This window comes from Pinus tabuliformis, chromosome 8, assembly GCF_031772625.1.
Source record: "Pinus tabuliformis cultivar Carrire ecotype Pingquan chromosome 8, CPIR1, whole genome shotgun sequence".
Classification (NCBI taxonomy): domain Eukaryota; kingdom Viridiplantae; phylum Streptophyta; class Pinopsida; order Pinales; family Pinaceae; genus Pinus; species Pinus tabuliformis.
Window position 1 is genome coordinate 718,127,314 of NC_142294.1, and position 18,187 is coordinate 718,145,500.

The following is an 18,187-nucleotide window of genomic DNA, read 5'->3' on the forward strand; positions in this document are numbered from 1 at the left end:
AGTATAAGGGGAGGCTTGAGGGTCACTTGGAGATGACACCAAATGATCAGTCATTCTATTCTCTAGAGCGAGGTTTGTTAAGAGAGATAGAATCAGTGATCGGGAGAGCAGCTGAGGGGCATTGAGTACAGAGGAACAAAGAAGGTAGAGATTGTGCTGAGAGAGCAGCGCAGTAGCCAAGGAGGGTGACGCAAAGCCAACAAGGGCTCACGTAGGGCCATGCAGAGGCAGCCAGGAGTTGCGTAGAGCACCAGAGGGGCCAGCGTAGCTGGTGCAGGGCTTCCTGGGGCTGACGCAGACCAAGAAAGGCTAACACAGGGCCCACGTGAGACAGAGAGGGGTTGACGTAGTCCAGATTGGGCAGACGCTAGGGTCACAGGAGCAGTTTTGTGCTGAGGAGCTTCCGGAAGGGTTTTTCGGGGTTTCAGCCAGGAGATTTCTCTCAAACTGTGAGGTATAGCTGCTAAGGAAATTCTCTGTTGGGTAGGCCAGTTATGGCACCCAGATTGTACTCTGATATTGCTTAATAAGAAAACCCTCAGATAGCTGCACCGATTTTCCCGCATTGGGTTTTTCCGGGGACATTGGTCCAAAAAATAATGGTGTGATGTGGTGTGTTTGTTCTTGTTTCTTTTAGTTGCTGATCTGTAATATGTTGAGCATGCACTGGTGTTTATTTTCAGTATTTACTTTGTAAATAACTTGTTAAAGAAAAATAACAAGTAGGTAGGAATAAATCAGAAAAAGTGCATGAAGGGTTTCTAAACTAAGTAAACTTAGAAACTTCAACATGGTATTGGAGTGTGATTGCAGATCACAGGAGGACTAAGAGACATCAGTCGAGCGGAGCAATAGCAGCAGAAAACAACTGTCTCGAGGTGACAGAAGCTGTTTCTAACAGCACAGAAGCCAAGGAATTGTGACGTAGAGCCAGCCAGAGCCACGCAGAAGAAGCTAGGAACCGCGCAGAGCCTTTGGGAGGCCAGCGTTGCTGATGCAGAGGGCTAGAGGGTTGACGCAGGGCATCCCAGGGTTGACGCAGACCCATCCAAGGTGACACAGAGCCAATGTGAGGCAGAGAAGCATTGACGCAGTTCACAGAGAGGCAGTTGCTGGGGACTAGAAGGTTGCAAGAATATTGCAAAGTGGAGCTGGTGAGGTACTATAGTGAGAACAGTACCTGACAGAGCAGGGCCAGAGGAGTTGTTACCGAGGGTTTCTAGCTGAGGAACCTGGATCAGTAGTGCAGTTGCACAAGACGATTAGAGTAGGGGGCATCTCGACAAGCAGCAGAAGGATTTCCAGGAGGGAAATCAAGACTCAGAGGGAGTCCAGAAGAGAACTTCCAGACGGGAAGTAGAGACTCAGAGGAGTCGAACAGAGAACTTCCAGGAGGGAAGTAGAGGAGCGTCATGGCACTACACGGGGTAAGAGACCAGGATAGACTGGACGGAGCATCGAACTTTGCAGTCTGGAAGGCCAGAATCTTATCAGTGCTTGACAGGAATCGTGTCAAAAACTTCGCCTTGAAGGTTATAGCTATCCCAGTTGACCCCAATGATAATGACAAGTACAAGGAGGCGATGGCGAGGGCCAAGTGCATTATCCTTGACGGGGTCAAGGATCATGTGGTACCACATATAGCCGAGAAGGAAACGACAGTTGAGATGTGGGAGGCTCTCAAGAACCTATACCAACATACTTCTGTGCAGAGAAGAATGCTGCTCGAGAACCAGATGAGGTCATATCAGATGAAGAAGGGTCAAACGATTGACTCCTTCCTTGGAGGACTGAATGAGATCTGAGATCAGTTGATTGCTATAGGAGCGACACCGGATCAGGAGCTTATGGTGAGGACAACCCTGAATGCTGTCTCAGAAGAGTGGGACTCTCCTTCCTTGGACGAGATTTGGGCAGCTCTTCGCCAGGAAGAGATTAGACGACAGTTAAAGATAGTTAGCAACAACAAAGGTATCAAGGTCAAGCAGGGGGAGGAGGATGTGGCCCTAGCATCTGAGGGAAAGCAAGAGAAGCGGAAGAAGAAAGATCTCTCCAAGATCAAGTGTTTCCACTGTGGGGAGATGGGTCATTATGTGACCCAATGCCCAAGGAAGAAGAGTAAGGGAGAATCTTCCGAGACTAAGGTAGCGCCAGCACGGGCAGAGGAGGAAGTTTTGACAGACGATGACTATGCAGTGAGTGCACATGCACCACTTGAGTAGAAGTGGGGAGACATCGAGCTGTAGGCAGGTGGACTACAAGCGATGAGGGGCGGGATCCTTGAGGTACCCAGCCTCTTGGATTAGACCTTGCTACGGGAGCCCCGATGAGGAGTAGCAGCACTGGCTGAGTGGGTAGAGACGGATGCAGATGGAGCGACAGAGAGAGCTACAATGCAGGAGTCCCGAGACAGTGCAGAGCTAGCAAGCTGCAACAGTGCGAGAGGCATAGGAGTGTTGCACTAGTGCAGGAAGGCACAGAGAGGTGTGCAATGGTGCAAGATGCAGGGATTTGTTGCAGCAACGCAAAGGACAGAGAGAGGGAGCACTTGTCAGCAACAAAGGGAGCTTCAACCTCAGTGGGTGTTTCTAGCGCAACAAGGAGGTTAGTTGGGTGATCAATTACTTACTTCTCAGTAACTGAGTTGCAGTGCAGCAGTGGGAAGCACGATGCAACATGATGAGAGGAGGTGCAGTGTGGATGCAGTGTTGGGAGAAAGGACGAGCAACAGCACGGATGCAAAGGGAGCTGTCGTACAGATGCAGCAGTGGCAGTGGCAGAACCATGGGCAGCAGTGCAGAGGATGGTGGGCAGGAAGGCCTAACATTAGCACAGGTACCGATGCCGGATGATCAGAGTAATACTCAGTGAGGGGTATTGCTAGAGCACAATCCTCGCTAAGAGGGTGTGTTGATTTGGGGTAGCATCGGATGTGCTCTAGCCACGAAATTTGGTGGAGAGGTTGGGGCACATGAGATCTCCAATACCCGAAAGGGTTTGCACAGATTCTAAACAGATCAGGAGATATTAAAATAATTAATATTTTTAATGGATTCCCTAAGTCTAAACTTAGGGAAAATAAAATATTAATGTGTATTAATATGAATTTGTGTTAGAATGGTCCAAAAGACATGGATCAAGCCAGCTCTAATCTTAGCCGTTGATTAGGGATTTATTCTTGGTCGTTGATATCTCACAGGAAAAGTATAAGAGGAGGCTTGAGGGTCACTTGGAGATCACACTAGATGATCAGTCGTTCTATTCTCTAGAGTGGGGTTTGCTAAGAGAGATAGAATCAGTGATCGGGAGAGCAGCTGAGGGGCATTGAGTACAGAGGAACAGAGAAGGCAGAGATTATGTCGAGAGAGCAGTGCAACAGCCAAGGAGGGTGACACAAAGCCAACAAGGGCTCACATAGGGCCACGCAGAGGCAGCCAAGAGCTGCGCAGAGCACTAAAGGGGCCAGTGTAGCTGATGCAGAGGCTCTCAGAGTTGACGCAGGGTCTCCTGGGGCTGACGCAGGCCAAGAAAGGCTGACGCAGGGCCAGCGTGAGATAGAGAGGGGCTGACGCAGTCTAGATTGGGCAGACGTTGGGGTTGTAGGAGCAGTTTTGTGCTGAGGAGCTGCCGGAAGGGTTTTCCGGGGTTTCAGCCAGGAGATTTCTCTCAAACTGTGAGGTATAGCTGCTAAGGAAATTCTCTGTTGGGTAGGCCAGTTATGGCACCCAGATTGTACTCTGATATTGCTTAATAAGAAAACCCTCAGATAGCTGCACCGATTTTCCCGCATTGGGTTTTTCCGGGGACATTGGTCCAAAAAATAATGGTGTGATGTGGTGTGTTTGTTCTTGTTTCTTTTAGTTGCTGATCTGTAATATGTTGAACATGCACTGGTGTTTATTTTCAGTATTTACTATGTAAATAACTTGTTAAAGAAAAATAACAAGTAGGTAGGAATAAATCAAAAAAATTGCATGAGGGTTTCTAAACTAAGTAAACTTAGAAAATTCAACAAAACGCTGGCGAAAGAACATTAAAAACACATGCCTCTTTGGTTTCTGAGATTCATAACACTTTATTTGCTGCATATGAAGTCAAAATAATGTGTTGCCAAAGACAACACATAGTGAACACAGAAGGCTTTTCCAACAACTACCTGCATGACAGCTTTTGAAGTCTTGATGATGTACTTTTTAAAAACAGAATGGGAAAGTTGTCATCCTATGGGATTTTTTAATAGCTGTTTTTTTTGTACTTCTAGAGCTGGAATTGAATTCCACCAGCTCCTTGTTGGTTAGGGAGTTTAAGAACCATCTCTGAGCCAGTCCTTGCCTTCAAACAGGTCATTTTCTGTGTGTGCACAGTTTGGTCTAAAGCAGGTTGCACTGCATTTTGATAATTCTACAGCCTGGAATTGGATTCTGTGAGCTCCATAATGATCAGTGACCTCAAAAATTGTGTGCAAGCCATTCTCTGCACCTGAATTCCTCACTTGGCTGGTGAGCATAATTTCACTAAAGGTGGGTTCCACCGGATGTCATACTTCTGAATGTCAGAAATAGATTCTGTTAGTGCCCTGATGATCAGTGACTCCAATAAAATGTCTGATCCACTTCCTGTGTTCAAATATGTTATTTGGATGATTTGCATGTTTTGACCCACGGTGGGCAGCACAGGCAAAACCCAGTGTTGTGCAGCGAGCCTTTTTAGGCAACAGCAGTCTCAAGAGTCATTTTAATATTTTTGGCACAATGATGTAATCTGTTTAAATTTAAGAGAAAACCACATATTATAGACCATGTAAGCTGATTTCTGAATTTTTTCATGTGTAGCTAGATTGTTTTGAAAAATGGCTTCATGTTTGACTTTGTAAGAGTTGGGTTGGACAAGTTAGTAGATACAACCTTTTTGGCGTTTTAAATGGGTTATGATTTGTAATGTTTGTTTTTGCAAGTTTATCATTTGAGCTTTATGTCCCAGAGGATGGGTGAAGCTTTCACCCGGAACTTTGGATGCCTCAACGAGATCACAATGTTCCAGAAGTTTTCATCATCATGTTCTTAACTGTGAAATTTTACATGCTAAAAAAAAGTTTACCACACATCACAATATATTGCTTTATGCCTTCTTCTCTGTTAAACTAAATATATTCATTAAGCCACAAGTGCTTTCATGTCTTGAAGTAATAGCAATTCATGGCATAGTGTGATTTTATGTTTTTATTATGTTAATTTCATTTTTTTTTGAATTTGCTGAATGAATATGGAGTAACAAGATTGATATTGTTGAATTGTAGGTTTTGGAAGGGCTAGATCCAGTAAGAAAGCGGCCAGGGATGTACATTGGAAGCACTGGGCCTCGTGGTCTCCATCATTTGGTTTCTACCACAAGCTATATTCTTCTCAATTTGTTTATGTTAATGAACACCAACCCCTGTTTTCAAATGTTTTCTGAAAGCACTGATTTCATAAATGTTGTTTGAGACAAGGTTTATGAAGTTTTGGACAATGCCATTGATGAGGCTCAAGCTGGTTTTGCCACAAACATCGATGTTATTATCTTCCTTGATGGTTCAGTTAGCATCACGGATGATGGTCGAGGGGTATGCATTTATAGCTAACCTGGCATCTCCATGTGAATAGTGGTTTGAACTTTGAATATTATATATTTCTATGCTTATTCTTGTGCATGTGACTAAGTAACAATGTCGACGGTCTGTTAAATATTTTTGATTGACATGCATTTGTTTTAGTGTTGTGTTTAGCACTTTTGGTATCGAAGTCTTTTAGAAGAAAAAACATTGTCAAAATACAGGCTGATGAACTTCTAAATTCTAATTTATAAAAAATTAAAAAGCAATTGAGTAATTAGTCGACCGGACTTTTTCTTACTTCGTACTGTTGCCTATGCACTTTATAAGATATTATTGATTAGAAACGTCATTTGTAAAAGATGACATGCATGAAATAAAAGGTCTTGAAGGATATTTGTTTATAACTTTATGTTAAATGTGATATTTTACTACTCATAGTTATTTGTACCATGGTTACATAGTAACAATATTCGGGCATATTGGTCTTTTCTGTACAAAATGTTGGCAGCAGTATGAATTTTGACATATTTTCTATACAGTAAGGATACTAAATCTCCTACCCACAAACCCAAGAAGGACCTTAAAGTTACTAAAAACCTATACATGTCCACTAATTTGCCATTTCAGGGAGTGAATTGATTCTCTGTTCTGTTGTCCATCACTGAAACTGAAATTCGTCCAAGACAACGTGATTTCTCCATTGCTTTCTGAAATCTAAATCTATCTGGAGAGAAGACTTTCTGGGCTGCATATAATTGTATTTTTGGGCTGTGTTTCTGCCAATGTGATTTGTGCTTCTAGGCTGTGACAGCACAGTCACGTGCTTCCCTTTTGAGCTGCATTTCACCATTCAAACTGCCAGATTCAAACTTCATCGCAAGTGTCCAGTTAATGCTTAAGTTTAGTGTTTATCCTTCCCAAGTTTATCATGCACATGAATGAATTGTTCCGTTAATCCGTCGGTAGAATTTGTTTGGCTCATGGCTTTCATATTCAAACAAATAAGATCGTGTTGAGGCTGTCATGTATTTTGATTGCTCTTCGAAGTGAAATGTAAAAATATTCAAGTATTATCCTTTTACTTTAGTGTATGGTTTATGTTACTTGGTCAATCTAATGAATGAACACGGAACACAAGGGATGGTACTAGTAAAGAGGAATTCGATTACATGTAGAAGATTAAAATTCTAGCCACATTAGTGTAGAAAACTAACATACTAGTTGGTTATCTATCTATGCAAGAAAGGCTTAAATTTCACCCATGGCCTAATTTTCCGTGCTTGTTCTTTGGAAACTATTTGCCAATTTCCATTTTTTCCAAAAACGATTCACCCAAGTTCTACAGGATAGAATTAGTTTACTGTAAAAATCGTCGAATTTTTATAGAAACTATGTAAAATCCTTAGCAATTAGAATATATTTACAATTTGCATATTAGGGACAGTAAGATTCACCAAGGTTTCTACTTTTTAAGATTAATTTCCATCCTTTAAAATTAACCAATGTTGCTAGCATTGTGTCGATGAATATATCGCCAAGGGTCTGCAAAGGGGAAATGTTGTAAATATTCCCAACTATCATGAAATATTGGCAAAATTAAAACAATACAAAATGAGCCAGAAACACCCCAAAAAAGTGACTTAAATTGCCTTGGTCCATGGGCAGGTGATATTGTCGATCATCACGTGATGTTATTGCGATATTTATGATATTATCACCATCTAACAATGTTGCAACGTTTATTAGTGATAATATCGGCTTAGTGGAAAAAATTCGTAATTTTGCGATATTATCGCGATGTTGGCAACACTATTATCCTTGCAATTAGAACGGGTCATGTGTACTGTTCATACTCTGAATTTACAGAAATTTGAAAATATAAAATAAGATATTAGAGGGTGATGGGTGAAGCGATTAATCAAAGAATAAATGCTACTTCTAAAGTCTGAATGGTTTATGTATATTTATAAATTTTCTAAAATTTGAAATAAAATGTGTTTTTTCGTATTTACAAGATGTTTACTTCTGAAATGGAACTGCACTAAGTTTTATTCATTACACGGTTTTTCCATACCAAATCATATTTGTACTCCTATGTTACTGCTACGATTTCTACTAACCATCTGTATGATAGAGCAATATTTAATCATTTTGTTAAAACCCTTTATAGATTATTCTGGTTCATTACTTTTATTGTTAGTATTTTATTAATTATGCATTGTTTTCTTGAGCGTACCACTGAGTAAAAATGTTGATTCACAGCTAAATTTCTTTGATGGATGTGCATTTCATTTTAGTTTTGTGTTGTAGCATTTTGGGTATCAAAGTCAAAACTATAGAAGAAAATATTATCTATATATTGTTAGATAAACTTCGGTCCAATGAAAATCAATTGAGTCAGAGTAAATGAGTCTATGTAATTGAGTAAATGAATCTACCTATAAAAAAGGCTTTTTGTCAGCCAATCAAACTGTTGCCTTCTAGCGGCTTTGTTGCACTTTATAAAATCTTATTGATTAAAAGTGTGTTTTTGAAGAGTTGAAATGTACAAAGTAAATTGGCTTTATGATACTTGTTACTGTTAGATATAATATTCCAATATTTATTGTTGTACTTCTATGTTAACGATAGTTATGTACATTAGAGCATATTTTATGATTTTGTTAAAAGCCTCTTTAGAATAGCCTAGTGCATTTCTTTTACCGTTACCATCTTTCTTGCTTTGTTGTTAATTGCTTTATTAAAATATTTTCTTTTATAGGATGTCATACTTGAGTAATTTGGATAACAGAAGTTAGGGCAATAAATGTATTAGTGATCATGCATTCTTTATATTGTGGCAAAAATTGAAAGAGCTTCCACTTAACATTTATGTTTTTGTACGTAAATTTCGACATATTTGTCATGTCATTGATACTTTTTCTTATACATTATTTTCATCGTATTTGATGCAGATTCCCACAGATTTACATCCTGTTACACAGAAATCTGCTTTAGAGACTGTTTTGACGGTATGTGCTTTTACTTCTGAATATAGTGATTTTACAAGAGCATATTTATTTTTCTCCAACATAAGATGGAAAGACTTTCTTTCACAAGTTCATCATCATGAGCTTTCTGCCTTAGTTATGGCCTTAATGGGTGATGATAAAATTGTATTGTCCGTGTCTCGTGTCTTGATACTGGTATATAATTTTTATTGATTATACCACATTGATAATTTGGGAGTCAAGATAGGTATTGAATTCTTTTTGGTGATGATATGTTGGAGCACAATATCTTTCAGAGGATTACCACGACCACCTTTTGGGAGTCAATAGCTTTATTAAGTATATATTGGCTGCATTGTGGTATTAATGCCTTTGAGTTAATTATAAGCTTTGGGGGACAGTGACCGATATTGTTAGTCACTTTTCTTCAGTTTTAAAATATGAATGGTGATGAATATTTGGACTTGTGTAGCCATAAGTTAATGAGCAAGGTACCATGTGTGATCTTAGCTGCATGTATAATGTGGTAATGCATGTCAAGAGACATTGATGATGTGTGATCTTAGCTTCATGTATAATGTAGTAATGCATGTCAGGAGACATTGATGATGTGTGATCTTAGCTGCATGGATAATGTCGTAATGCATGTCAAGAGACATTGATGATGTGTACCCTTGGCTGCATGGGAACCTTGGTGCTGAGCATGTTTTTTCTCTAATGTGAGACTTTTAATATGACAGATAATCCCCAGTTACTGTTAGAGTTTGAGTATGAAGCATTTTATGTTGACTTGCTTGCCTTCTATGTGTGTGTGGGTGTGTTCTTTTTGTTTCTTTAATAATGTGCATGTGTGAGTGTGGTTGCAAGGTGTGAGGCAATGTGATCCTCTATAGTCCTTGTGCTCTCTCGTTTGTACTTTTGGATGCCTATAGAATAAAGTGGATAATTTTGTTGATCGATGGCATTCTTTATAACAAGATTTTGTTAAGGAAAACCCCGATACCCCATTACTACATTCATATTGACCAATTTCTTTTAGATAATAAGGTGGTGTAATGTCCTCTCCTAATTAATTTCGCAAGGGAGAATGAAGTAGCCTATCCAACCTTGTAGGCTGTAGTCAATTATAAATGGGGAAACCCATTATTCAATGTTTTGGTTTAACATTGGGTAAATTGGTTTAATTAGAGGAAAAACTTGTGAAAGAAGCCAAATTGGGGCAAAGTGGAGGGAAATTTGTTAGCCCCTCAAATTAAATTCAGGAAAAGAGACCCTGAAGGGTATCTATAAATAAGAGAGGAGAATCATTTCCCTAATCATGGTTGGTGGATATTTCGATTTTGTGAGCTGAGGGTCTTGAGAGTTTTAAGACCCCTTTATTTTGGATTGGTTTTGGTGGTGGAAGATTCCACCCTAGCCAATCACTCTCACTATTTTGTTTGGCATAATTTTCTGAGGCATCTTTCATCTGGTTTTGGCAAGCAAGGGGAGATTTCTGTGAATTTTTTGGTTTGAGGAGCAATTTTGTGGCACTGTGTTTGTCTAAGGCAGTTTAGGGCAGTGAAGTGTATTTGGGTAGTGTTGACCACTCCGCGTCAACAACCCTATAGCAATGTACATTCTCACAAGAAGATTCCTATTACCCACCACTTCGTGGGTGATATCACCAGGAGAATTTTTTCTCGATGATGAACCTTAACTGGCAGCCAACAACCCCTTGCAGCCTCCTACTAGCTTGTTGTGCTATTTCTTTGCCACCTGAGCCAGCCATGTGGTCCCTCACCCACCTGTACTAATCGTATGTTTGAAGGTGGACCTCTCAAATCTAAAGGCATGTCTTGTCATTTGGTAATTGAGTATTGGGTTTACTTATCATGGATACTTCTGGGTATGGATTGATGGGGGTTTTGGCGGAAAGGGTGGGCTTAGTTTGTGCTCTTGTCCCCTCGATCTCTTTTGGATGTTACCGTTGGATCTTAGTGTCGTGGGATCTCCTTTATTGGCCATTTGGTTCTAGGGTGGTACTACTTGGGAAACCTCGACTTTGGGTGCGTGGTCCCACTCCTTTACCCTTATATATTACTTCCTTTCCACTCACTATACCCCATTCATCATTTCTCCCACCTGGGTCCACATTTGCATTCTGGGTCCACATAGGGCCAGCATCCCTATCCCCTCGCCCCCACCTTGCGTTAGGCCTTGAATGATGCCCTTGAGGTTGAAGCAGTTAAAAGAAAAAGAAAAAAGCATAAGTGGCCACATTTAAGATGAAATTGTACAACAAAATGCAAAAGTGGCTGGGACAAAATAATTAGCACGCAGGCAAAAGCCAATAAATGAGATCTACCCCGATCCATGGTCATCACCCTGGTTCCATAGGCCCTAGATGAGCCTCCTTTATCATTCAGGAACCCATGATTTTCCCGACCCCTAGAGGGAAATGAATTGCCCTACCTTAAAGGGGGTAGTTGCTGCTATATCTTACACATCATGTTCTTGCCCTTTGAGCCCTGAGCAGTTAACTAAGGAAAATTCATAAAAGGCAAAAGGCATATTAAAAAGGGTAAAAAAAATTCAAGGTTGGATCACTTCATGTACCACGATTGCTCCCTCCTACACATTACATACCCAGGTGTGGGCTTCCCCTTATCTAGCTACCCTTATGCCCCAATATGTGGCCCAGGATTACCCCTCTCATTCCCTACTCCATTGCACTTATTTATCAATTGCTACCATTTGGGAATCCAATTTTCCCAAGGATTATAGGGATTGAGAACCTCGTCTATAAGCCTATTCCTTCTTCCTCAACCCTCCAATCCTCACCCCTTACCCCTGGAGGACCAAGTCCCTTGCTTAAAGAGCAAGCATGTTCCGTTCTTCACCCCATCCTTGGGAAAGGGCTTCCAAGGTTACATTCCACCTATCCATTGACATATACTTTACAAGCTAAGTCACATGACACGAGGACACGAGACACGAAGGACACGTAAATACGAGTATTCAATACGAAACGCAACGACCTGGAAACAGGACATGGGGGACACGTTTTATATATATTTAATAAAAATATATATATATACCGAAATATAGTTTTTTATCCATATTAAATTGCAGGTTGCAACTTATCTAATCAAATTAAAATATAATTACTTCTCAAAGTTCATAGTTCACTTTAAAAAAATAAATAGAATCAAAATTTACTATTTAGAAATTAGAATGTGATATGCTTGGTCTTGATTCTTGAATATTCAATGTTCATTGTTCATGTACAACTTACAAGCACATAAGAAAATAACTAAAGTCTAATCCTATTGATTTCCTCTGCCCCTCTTGCGAGAAAATGCCACAGCTTTCCCTTTCCCTCTAGATGTAGACGTTGGTGCTGGTGGAGTTGGCAGTGGAGTTTGCTATGCTCTAGAAGCTGAAGAACTAGAAGTAGGAGCTATAGGAGGTAGACCACATCCTCTACTGGTGGCAGGGGTAGTCCGGGCAGGTGGTGTCACCTGGAAACATTACAATCTCCCAATCTTGAAATCCTGAAAAACTGATAAGTCTGCTGCATTTTGAATGAAATCTAAAATTCTACTTTCTCCATATGAAATCCAATGAGGCCGGAACCACTCTCAAACATCCTGAGTCATTTCATGGTAATGTTAAAAATTTAAGTAAAAGGATGAAAATGAAGATCAAGGAGAATGTCACTTTTACTTTAAGAATTTAACATTACCATGAATAGCATATCAATACTAGGGCCTACACTTGATCATTAAGCTGCCCCACTCAAAAATTATTTGTTTCTTTCAAAAAAAATTGCAGCTTATGCAGGCAACGTTTTCTACCAACGAAATACGCGTTTTCCAAATTCAGGACACGATGAAAATCGGCGAATACGTATTCCATTTTACAGGACACGATAAAAACCGTATTCGACACGTATTAGGGCCGTTTTCGTGTCCAGTACGTAAAATACGGGACATGGGACCCTGGAGGACTTGTCCTGTGACTTAGTTTACAAGTGATCGCTACACTACCGAGACTCCTCCCATCGGTGAAAGTCCGTAAAGAACATAGAGACTTAGCTATGGTGACAGTGGCCTAAGCCTCCACAATTGTCCTTATCCTAGCAGTTGCTCTCTTAGGAACCCCTTTTAGGTCCCCTTCTGGTTTGAGTGGTAACAATTCCATCATGCTCGAGTAGTGAAGATTATCCAGATTTCATCATCATTTTCAATCAGCATTTTGTAAAAGTTGTAAACCCGTTTTGCAAGTTTTTAATGTAAATGATTATAGTAAGACCATCTATGTATGTAACAACCTAGGTAATCCTACCTTTTTGGTGATGATTTCTATCTTAGGAGGTTTTTCATGTCACCGATTCATGTGTGTTTCTAAACATGGATGATCGATAAAGTTTTTCCCTCCAGCCTCACCCCAAAGCTAGGGTGGATTTTGTTGTCAAGATCTTAGATGAGTCCTAGTGTTCTAGTCGAGTCTCTGTAGAAGTAATTTGGGAGTAATTTAAGCTAATTGACTAAATTGCTTTATTACAAATTATTTGGTCTACTAGATCATATTTGAGCTACAGAATTGGGTAAATAATTGAGGGTCTATAACGAACGGGTGTTCCCCCTTCATATATTAAATTGTAATATCTTGATGTAAAATTTTTTTAGTGCATTGTCCCTCATATCTAGACACCATGGCTAAATTATTTGTGGGTTGGAAAAATTATTAATCCCCCCATGAGTCCATTAATTAAATTTCCTGGCAAAAATAAATTAAAATCCAAAGCCAAAAATTTAATTAATTTGAAGTCCTAGAAAAAATTAAATCTCTAAATTTTAAAATTCGTGGAGTCTAGAAGAATTAATTTTTGGAGGTCCGCGGGCAAGGGAATGTTGAAAATTTCAAGAGATTTTGGACCCTTGGACCTTGGTAGTTAAGTCAAAGTCAATTTTTTTGAGGAAATCAACTCAAAATAATTAATTATGAGTCCATTAAAATTCAATTAAATGAAAAATTTGAATTTCCTCAAAAAATAAAATAATTTCAACGGAGGAGATTAAAAGATAATTAAATCTTTTTGAATGGTTGGGATTATTTTAACGGGGATCAAGCCAACTAGCCGTTGGAGAATTAATCTATAAATTAGAAGTCATTTGTCATTCGAAAGGATCCGATGATTGAGTCGTGTACTAGCTTTTGAAGCTCTCTTGTAATATTTTTTTTGCAATAATACAACGTACAACACAAAGTCTTTGGGGTTTTATTTGATAGTAGTTTTCCTCTCCGATGTGTTATGGTAATATTGTTCTTAATATTCTGCTGATCTTATTTGATAAGTTGCTGGTTAATGGATTTCATAGAGTAATCTATTGCACAGGTATCTTGCTTAGATTATTGGGTTTAAAGTAGCATTACAATTCGATTTGATTAGCAGACACCTCTAATCTTTGAAAATTTAATCACTATTTTGTATCTCTATTGGTTTAATAGCTTAAATTCCAAGTGTGTAGAAATCATTCGTATTCAGAAATTGAGTGTTTGGGGAAGTCCTCGATTGGACCAACCGACTCCCGAGACATGATCTGGAGAGCCTTTCTGATTAAAATCCTAAGATTATCTAACAAATTTCTTTTTACAAGGGTTTTCTGGGTTAGTACCTAAATTAATTTTTTTATTTATCTTTAATAAATTCTGCTAAATAGTTAGATTTGGCTAGCAAGAGCCTGAAATCTACAGATATGGCAGCGAAGTTGGATTCATACTCCTCAGATCTGATAGATCTGTAAATTTAATTGTGTAAATCTTTAGAAATTTTAAATTTTATTTTCTAAGTTGGGATTTGGGTTTCAATTTATTTTTTTGTATATATGTAGGATCTCAGATTTTATTTTTGTTTTGTGCAGATTCATATCTGAAGATTGTCAAGGAAAATTCGGGGTTTTGAGGCAGATCTACTGTGAAAATTCCTAGATCTAACAATCTCAAGAACCTTACCGCAACCAACCGAATCTACTTCACCTGGATTGTAAATTCTGTTACAAGCTTATTTCAGATTTCTTTTTGAAACATTGAAGTAAATTACTGAAGCAACCTACACCAAATTAATTATGATTCTGAAACATGGAAACTGAGCAAGGAATATAGAAACACGTAGGACAAAATTATTTTTCGACAAAAGTCCTAGGAAAAACCCAATGTGGGAAAATCAGTGCAACAACTCTGAGGGTTTATTATTATTAAGCAGTAGCAAAATTTGAATACATCATTGACTACCTCACAAGGTCATTCAGTTACAGAGAGAAATACTGGCAAAAGCTTTGCGAGTTTTACCTCACACAATCACTAAGAAATCTTCGCTGATCCAACCCCAAATTGACTGCTCCTCGGCTTTTCTGGCTACCTCTGCACAGTGCCTGCGTCAGCCTAGCATCAAGCTCTCTGGTTGCTGCGTCACTTCTTTGGCTGGTCTATCTGCTACCCAGGAGATTCGATTTCTGCCTCCTGGTCTCACACCCTGACTTTCGGCTTCTGAAAATCGGATTCCTCTGCAGATTTTAGACTCCTCTCTCTCCCTTTGCGCTGGTTCTGCGTGACCCTTCTGGCCCTGTGTTAGCCTCTGCGTCAAGGCTTTTGGATCACTCATTGCCTCTCTCTACTGATGTATCTCAGGGTGAGAATCTCTCTCCGGAAGCTGCTATCCTTTCCCCTCAACTGCAAGAGATTTCTTCAATTGATTTTTCCTCTTGAGAACATGTCACTTCAAAAAATCGATTTTCTCTATCTCTCTATGTGTTTTCCAAATGACCCTCATGCCCTTTCTTATATCTTCCTGTTGGACAACCAACGGCCTAGATTAAAACACAATCAAAAGCTTAGATCATTTTGGCTTGATCCGTGGCTTTTTCTAGAAGTTTCACCCCTGATTAGATTAATACCCATTAATATTTTAGTTTTCCTAAGTTTAGATTTAGGAACCATATTAAAAATATTAATTATTTTAATAAAATCACTTCTGGGTGGAATTTCCCAAAATTCTTTCTGGGTTCTTTGGAATACCTGTGCCCAAGCCTCCTTGCAAAATTTGAGGTTTAGAGCATATCTGATGCTACCCCAAATCAACACTCCCTCTTAGCAAGGAATGTGCTCTAGCAATACATTGCTATTGCATACTGCTCTGACTCTGAAGCATTGTTCTTTGCGCTGCTGATGTTTGACATGCTGTGCACCAACTACTGCGCTGCTGCTGCTACTGTACTGTTGTCTTTGACACTGCCACTGCCAATGCTACATCTGTACTGCAACTCCCTCTCAAACGCCGCATCTGATATGCTGCTAGCACTGCCATTGCTAACACTGCATCCATACTGTAACTCAGTTGTTGAGAAAAGGAACTCAAAACACCCAAAACTGGACAAGTATCCAGTGGATACACCTTGGTGCTGAAATCCTGACTGTTATTAGTCCCACGCTCTCTTCTGAAGCCACTGCGCTGCTGAAGCTTTGCACTGTGCCTCCTTGCACTACTGCCTTTCTACTCTACGCTACTCACATTCTGGTGCTACCAACCACTGCATCTGTCGAATCAACACTCCATGGCACCAACTGAAGCTCCACCATCCCACTACTACTGATCATGGGCTCTTGTAGCAAGGTGATGATCCAAGAGGTGGGTTCCTCAAGGATCTTTCCCATCTGTAACTCGATCGAACTACAGTTCTATATCAGCCCATCTCCCTCTTGGAGGTATCTTGGCTGTCATGGCGAACTCCTCCTCTTGTTTGATCTTTGCGACTGCAACCTTAGGATCATACTTCTCATACTTGTCCTTTTTCTTGAAAGGACACTGGGATGCATAGTGGCCCATCTCGCCACATTTGAAGCACTTCACCTTGGAGACATCATTCTTTCGTCTCTATTGCCCCTGCTATCCCTTCGATGCAAGGGCTGCATTATCCTCCTCCTCTACTTTGGGCTTCGACCCACTGCTGCTGTTGCTCCTGTCAAGTTTGACCTTGAGCAAGTCTCTTCTCAGCTCTTCTTGTTTCAGAGCCGCCCACATCGCGTCCCAATTTGGTAATGCTGCTTTGCCCAGGATACTCTGGACAAAGATTTGCCACTCATCCGAGGTAGAATTTAGAGCCAGTCTCACTAACTTCGAATCCTGAGGTGTATGCCTGCAGTTGATAGCTCATCATGGGTCTCCTTCAGTTTTGTGAGGAACGGATCCACATGTTCTCCCTTCTGCATTTGAGCAGATCTCAGCTTCTGCTCTAAGTACATCTTCTGCTGCTCGGAAGATCCTTGATACAATGTGGCCAAGGCATCTCACATCTCCTTAGCGATTCCTTTGCTTGCAATGTGGCACACCACGTGATCCTTGACTCCATTCAGGATCATCCTCTTCGCCTTAGCCATCTCAGCTCTGTACTTCTTCAGCGGATCTGCATTCGCCGAGATAACTACTACATTATCAACATACGTCTTGAGGGCATGCCCATCTAGAAGGAAAGTCATCCTAGCCTTCCAGATGGCATAGTTGGAAGCCCCGTCCAACCTGTCCTGATCCCTCAATCCACTGGTTGCCATATCCTCCAAAAAATGTCGAACAACTCCCTCTTTCTCCCTACTGCGTAGCTTCTAGGCTAGCTTATGCACTCCCTGATGGAGCTGGTAAGCTGCTGCTCCTCTGCTGCTCAACAAATGAGAAATACTAATTTCCTTGGCAAGAAATCACTGAGGAAGTATTCCCTCACTATGCGATTTGCTTCTTCCTTCCGAGGGCTTTTCTGCCTAGCACTCAGCTTGTAGAAACTGCGTCCCTCTAGATCTGCATGGCTATGCGTAACTCCCTCTACCTTGGCAAGTTTTCTATCTGGCAGTCTTACCTCTCTGTTGGCTCACTCAGAGAGAGACATCCACGAAAATATAGCCCTCATGGCTAGAACTGCTCTATCCCTTAGGGGATTCGAACTGCTGCTTGCTGTAGCAAGTTGGCCCTTGCTTCAGTGCTAGATCTGCTCTTCCTTGTTTCACATCAACAACTCCGATACCATGTGAAAATTCCTAGATCTAACAATCGCAAGAATCTTACCATAACCAGCTGAATCTACTTTACCTAGATTGTAAATTCTGTTACAAGCTTATTTCAAATTTCTTCTTGAAACATTGAAGTAAATTACTGAAGCAACCTACACCAAATTAATTATGATTCTGAAAGATGGAAATTGAGCAAGGAAAATAGAAACACATAGGACATAGTTATTTTTAGACAAAAGGTCCTTGGAAAAACCTAATGCGGGAAAACCGGTGCAACCGCTCTGAGGGTTTATTATTATTAAGCAATAGCAAAATCTGAATACATCACTGAATACCTCACAGGGTTATTCGGTTACAGAGAGAAATGCTGGCAGAAGCTTTGTGAGTTTTATCTCACACAATCACTGAGAAATCCTGGCTAGTCCAGCCCCAAAATGACTGCCCCCGACTTTTCTGGCTGCCTCTGCGCTACCTCTGCGTAGTGCTTGCGTCAGCCTAGTGTCAAGCTCTCTGGGTGTTGCGTCACTTCTCTGGTTGGTCTATCTATTGCCCAGGAGATTCG

The 18,187-nt window shown here is 40.4% G+C and overlaps 1 protein-coding gene across 3 annotated transcripts in view; it reads left to right on the top strand.

Moving 5' to 3' along the window:
• The window catches only part of LOC149237607 (DNA gyrase subunit B, chloroplastic/mitochondrial-like), a 356,836-nt gene that overhangs the window by 61,250 nt on the left and 277,399 nt on the right, over window positions 1–18,187 (top strand). For all 3 annotated transcript variants that reach the window (XM_089372706.1, XM_089372705.1, XM_089372708.1), the window contains 3 exons: window positions 5,297–5,377; window positions 5,489–5,602; window positions 8,548–8,604. In XM_089372706.1, the coding sequence (XP_089228832.1) occupies window positions 5,297–5,377; window positions 5,489–5,602; window positions 8,548–8,604 (252 nt within the window). The remainder of the gene's footprint in view (window positions 1–5,296; window positions 5,378–5,488; window positions 5,603–8,547; window positions 8,605–18,187) is intronic.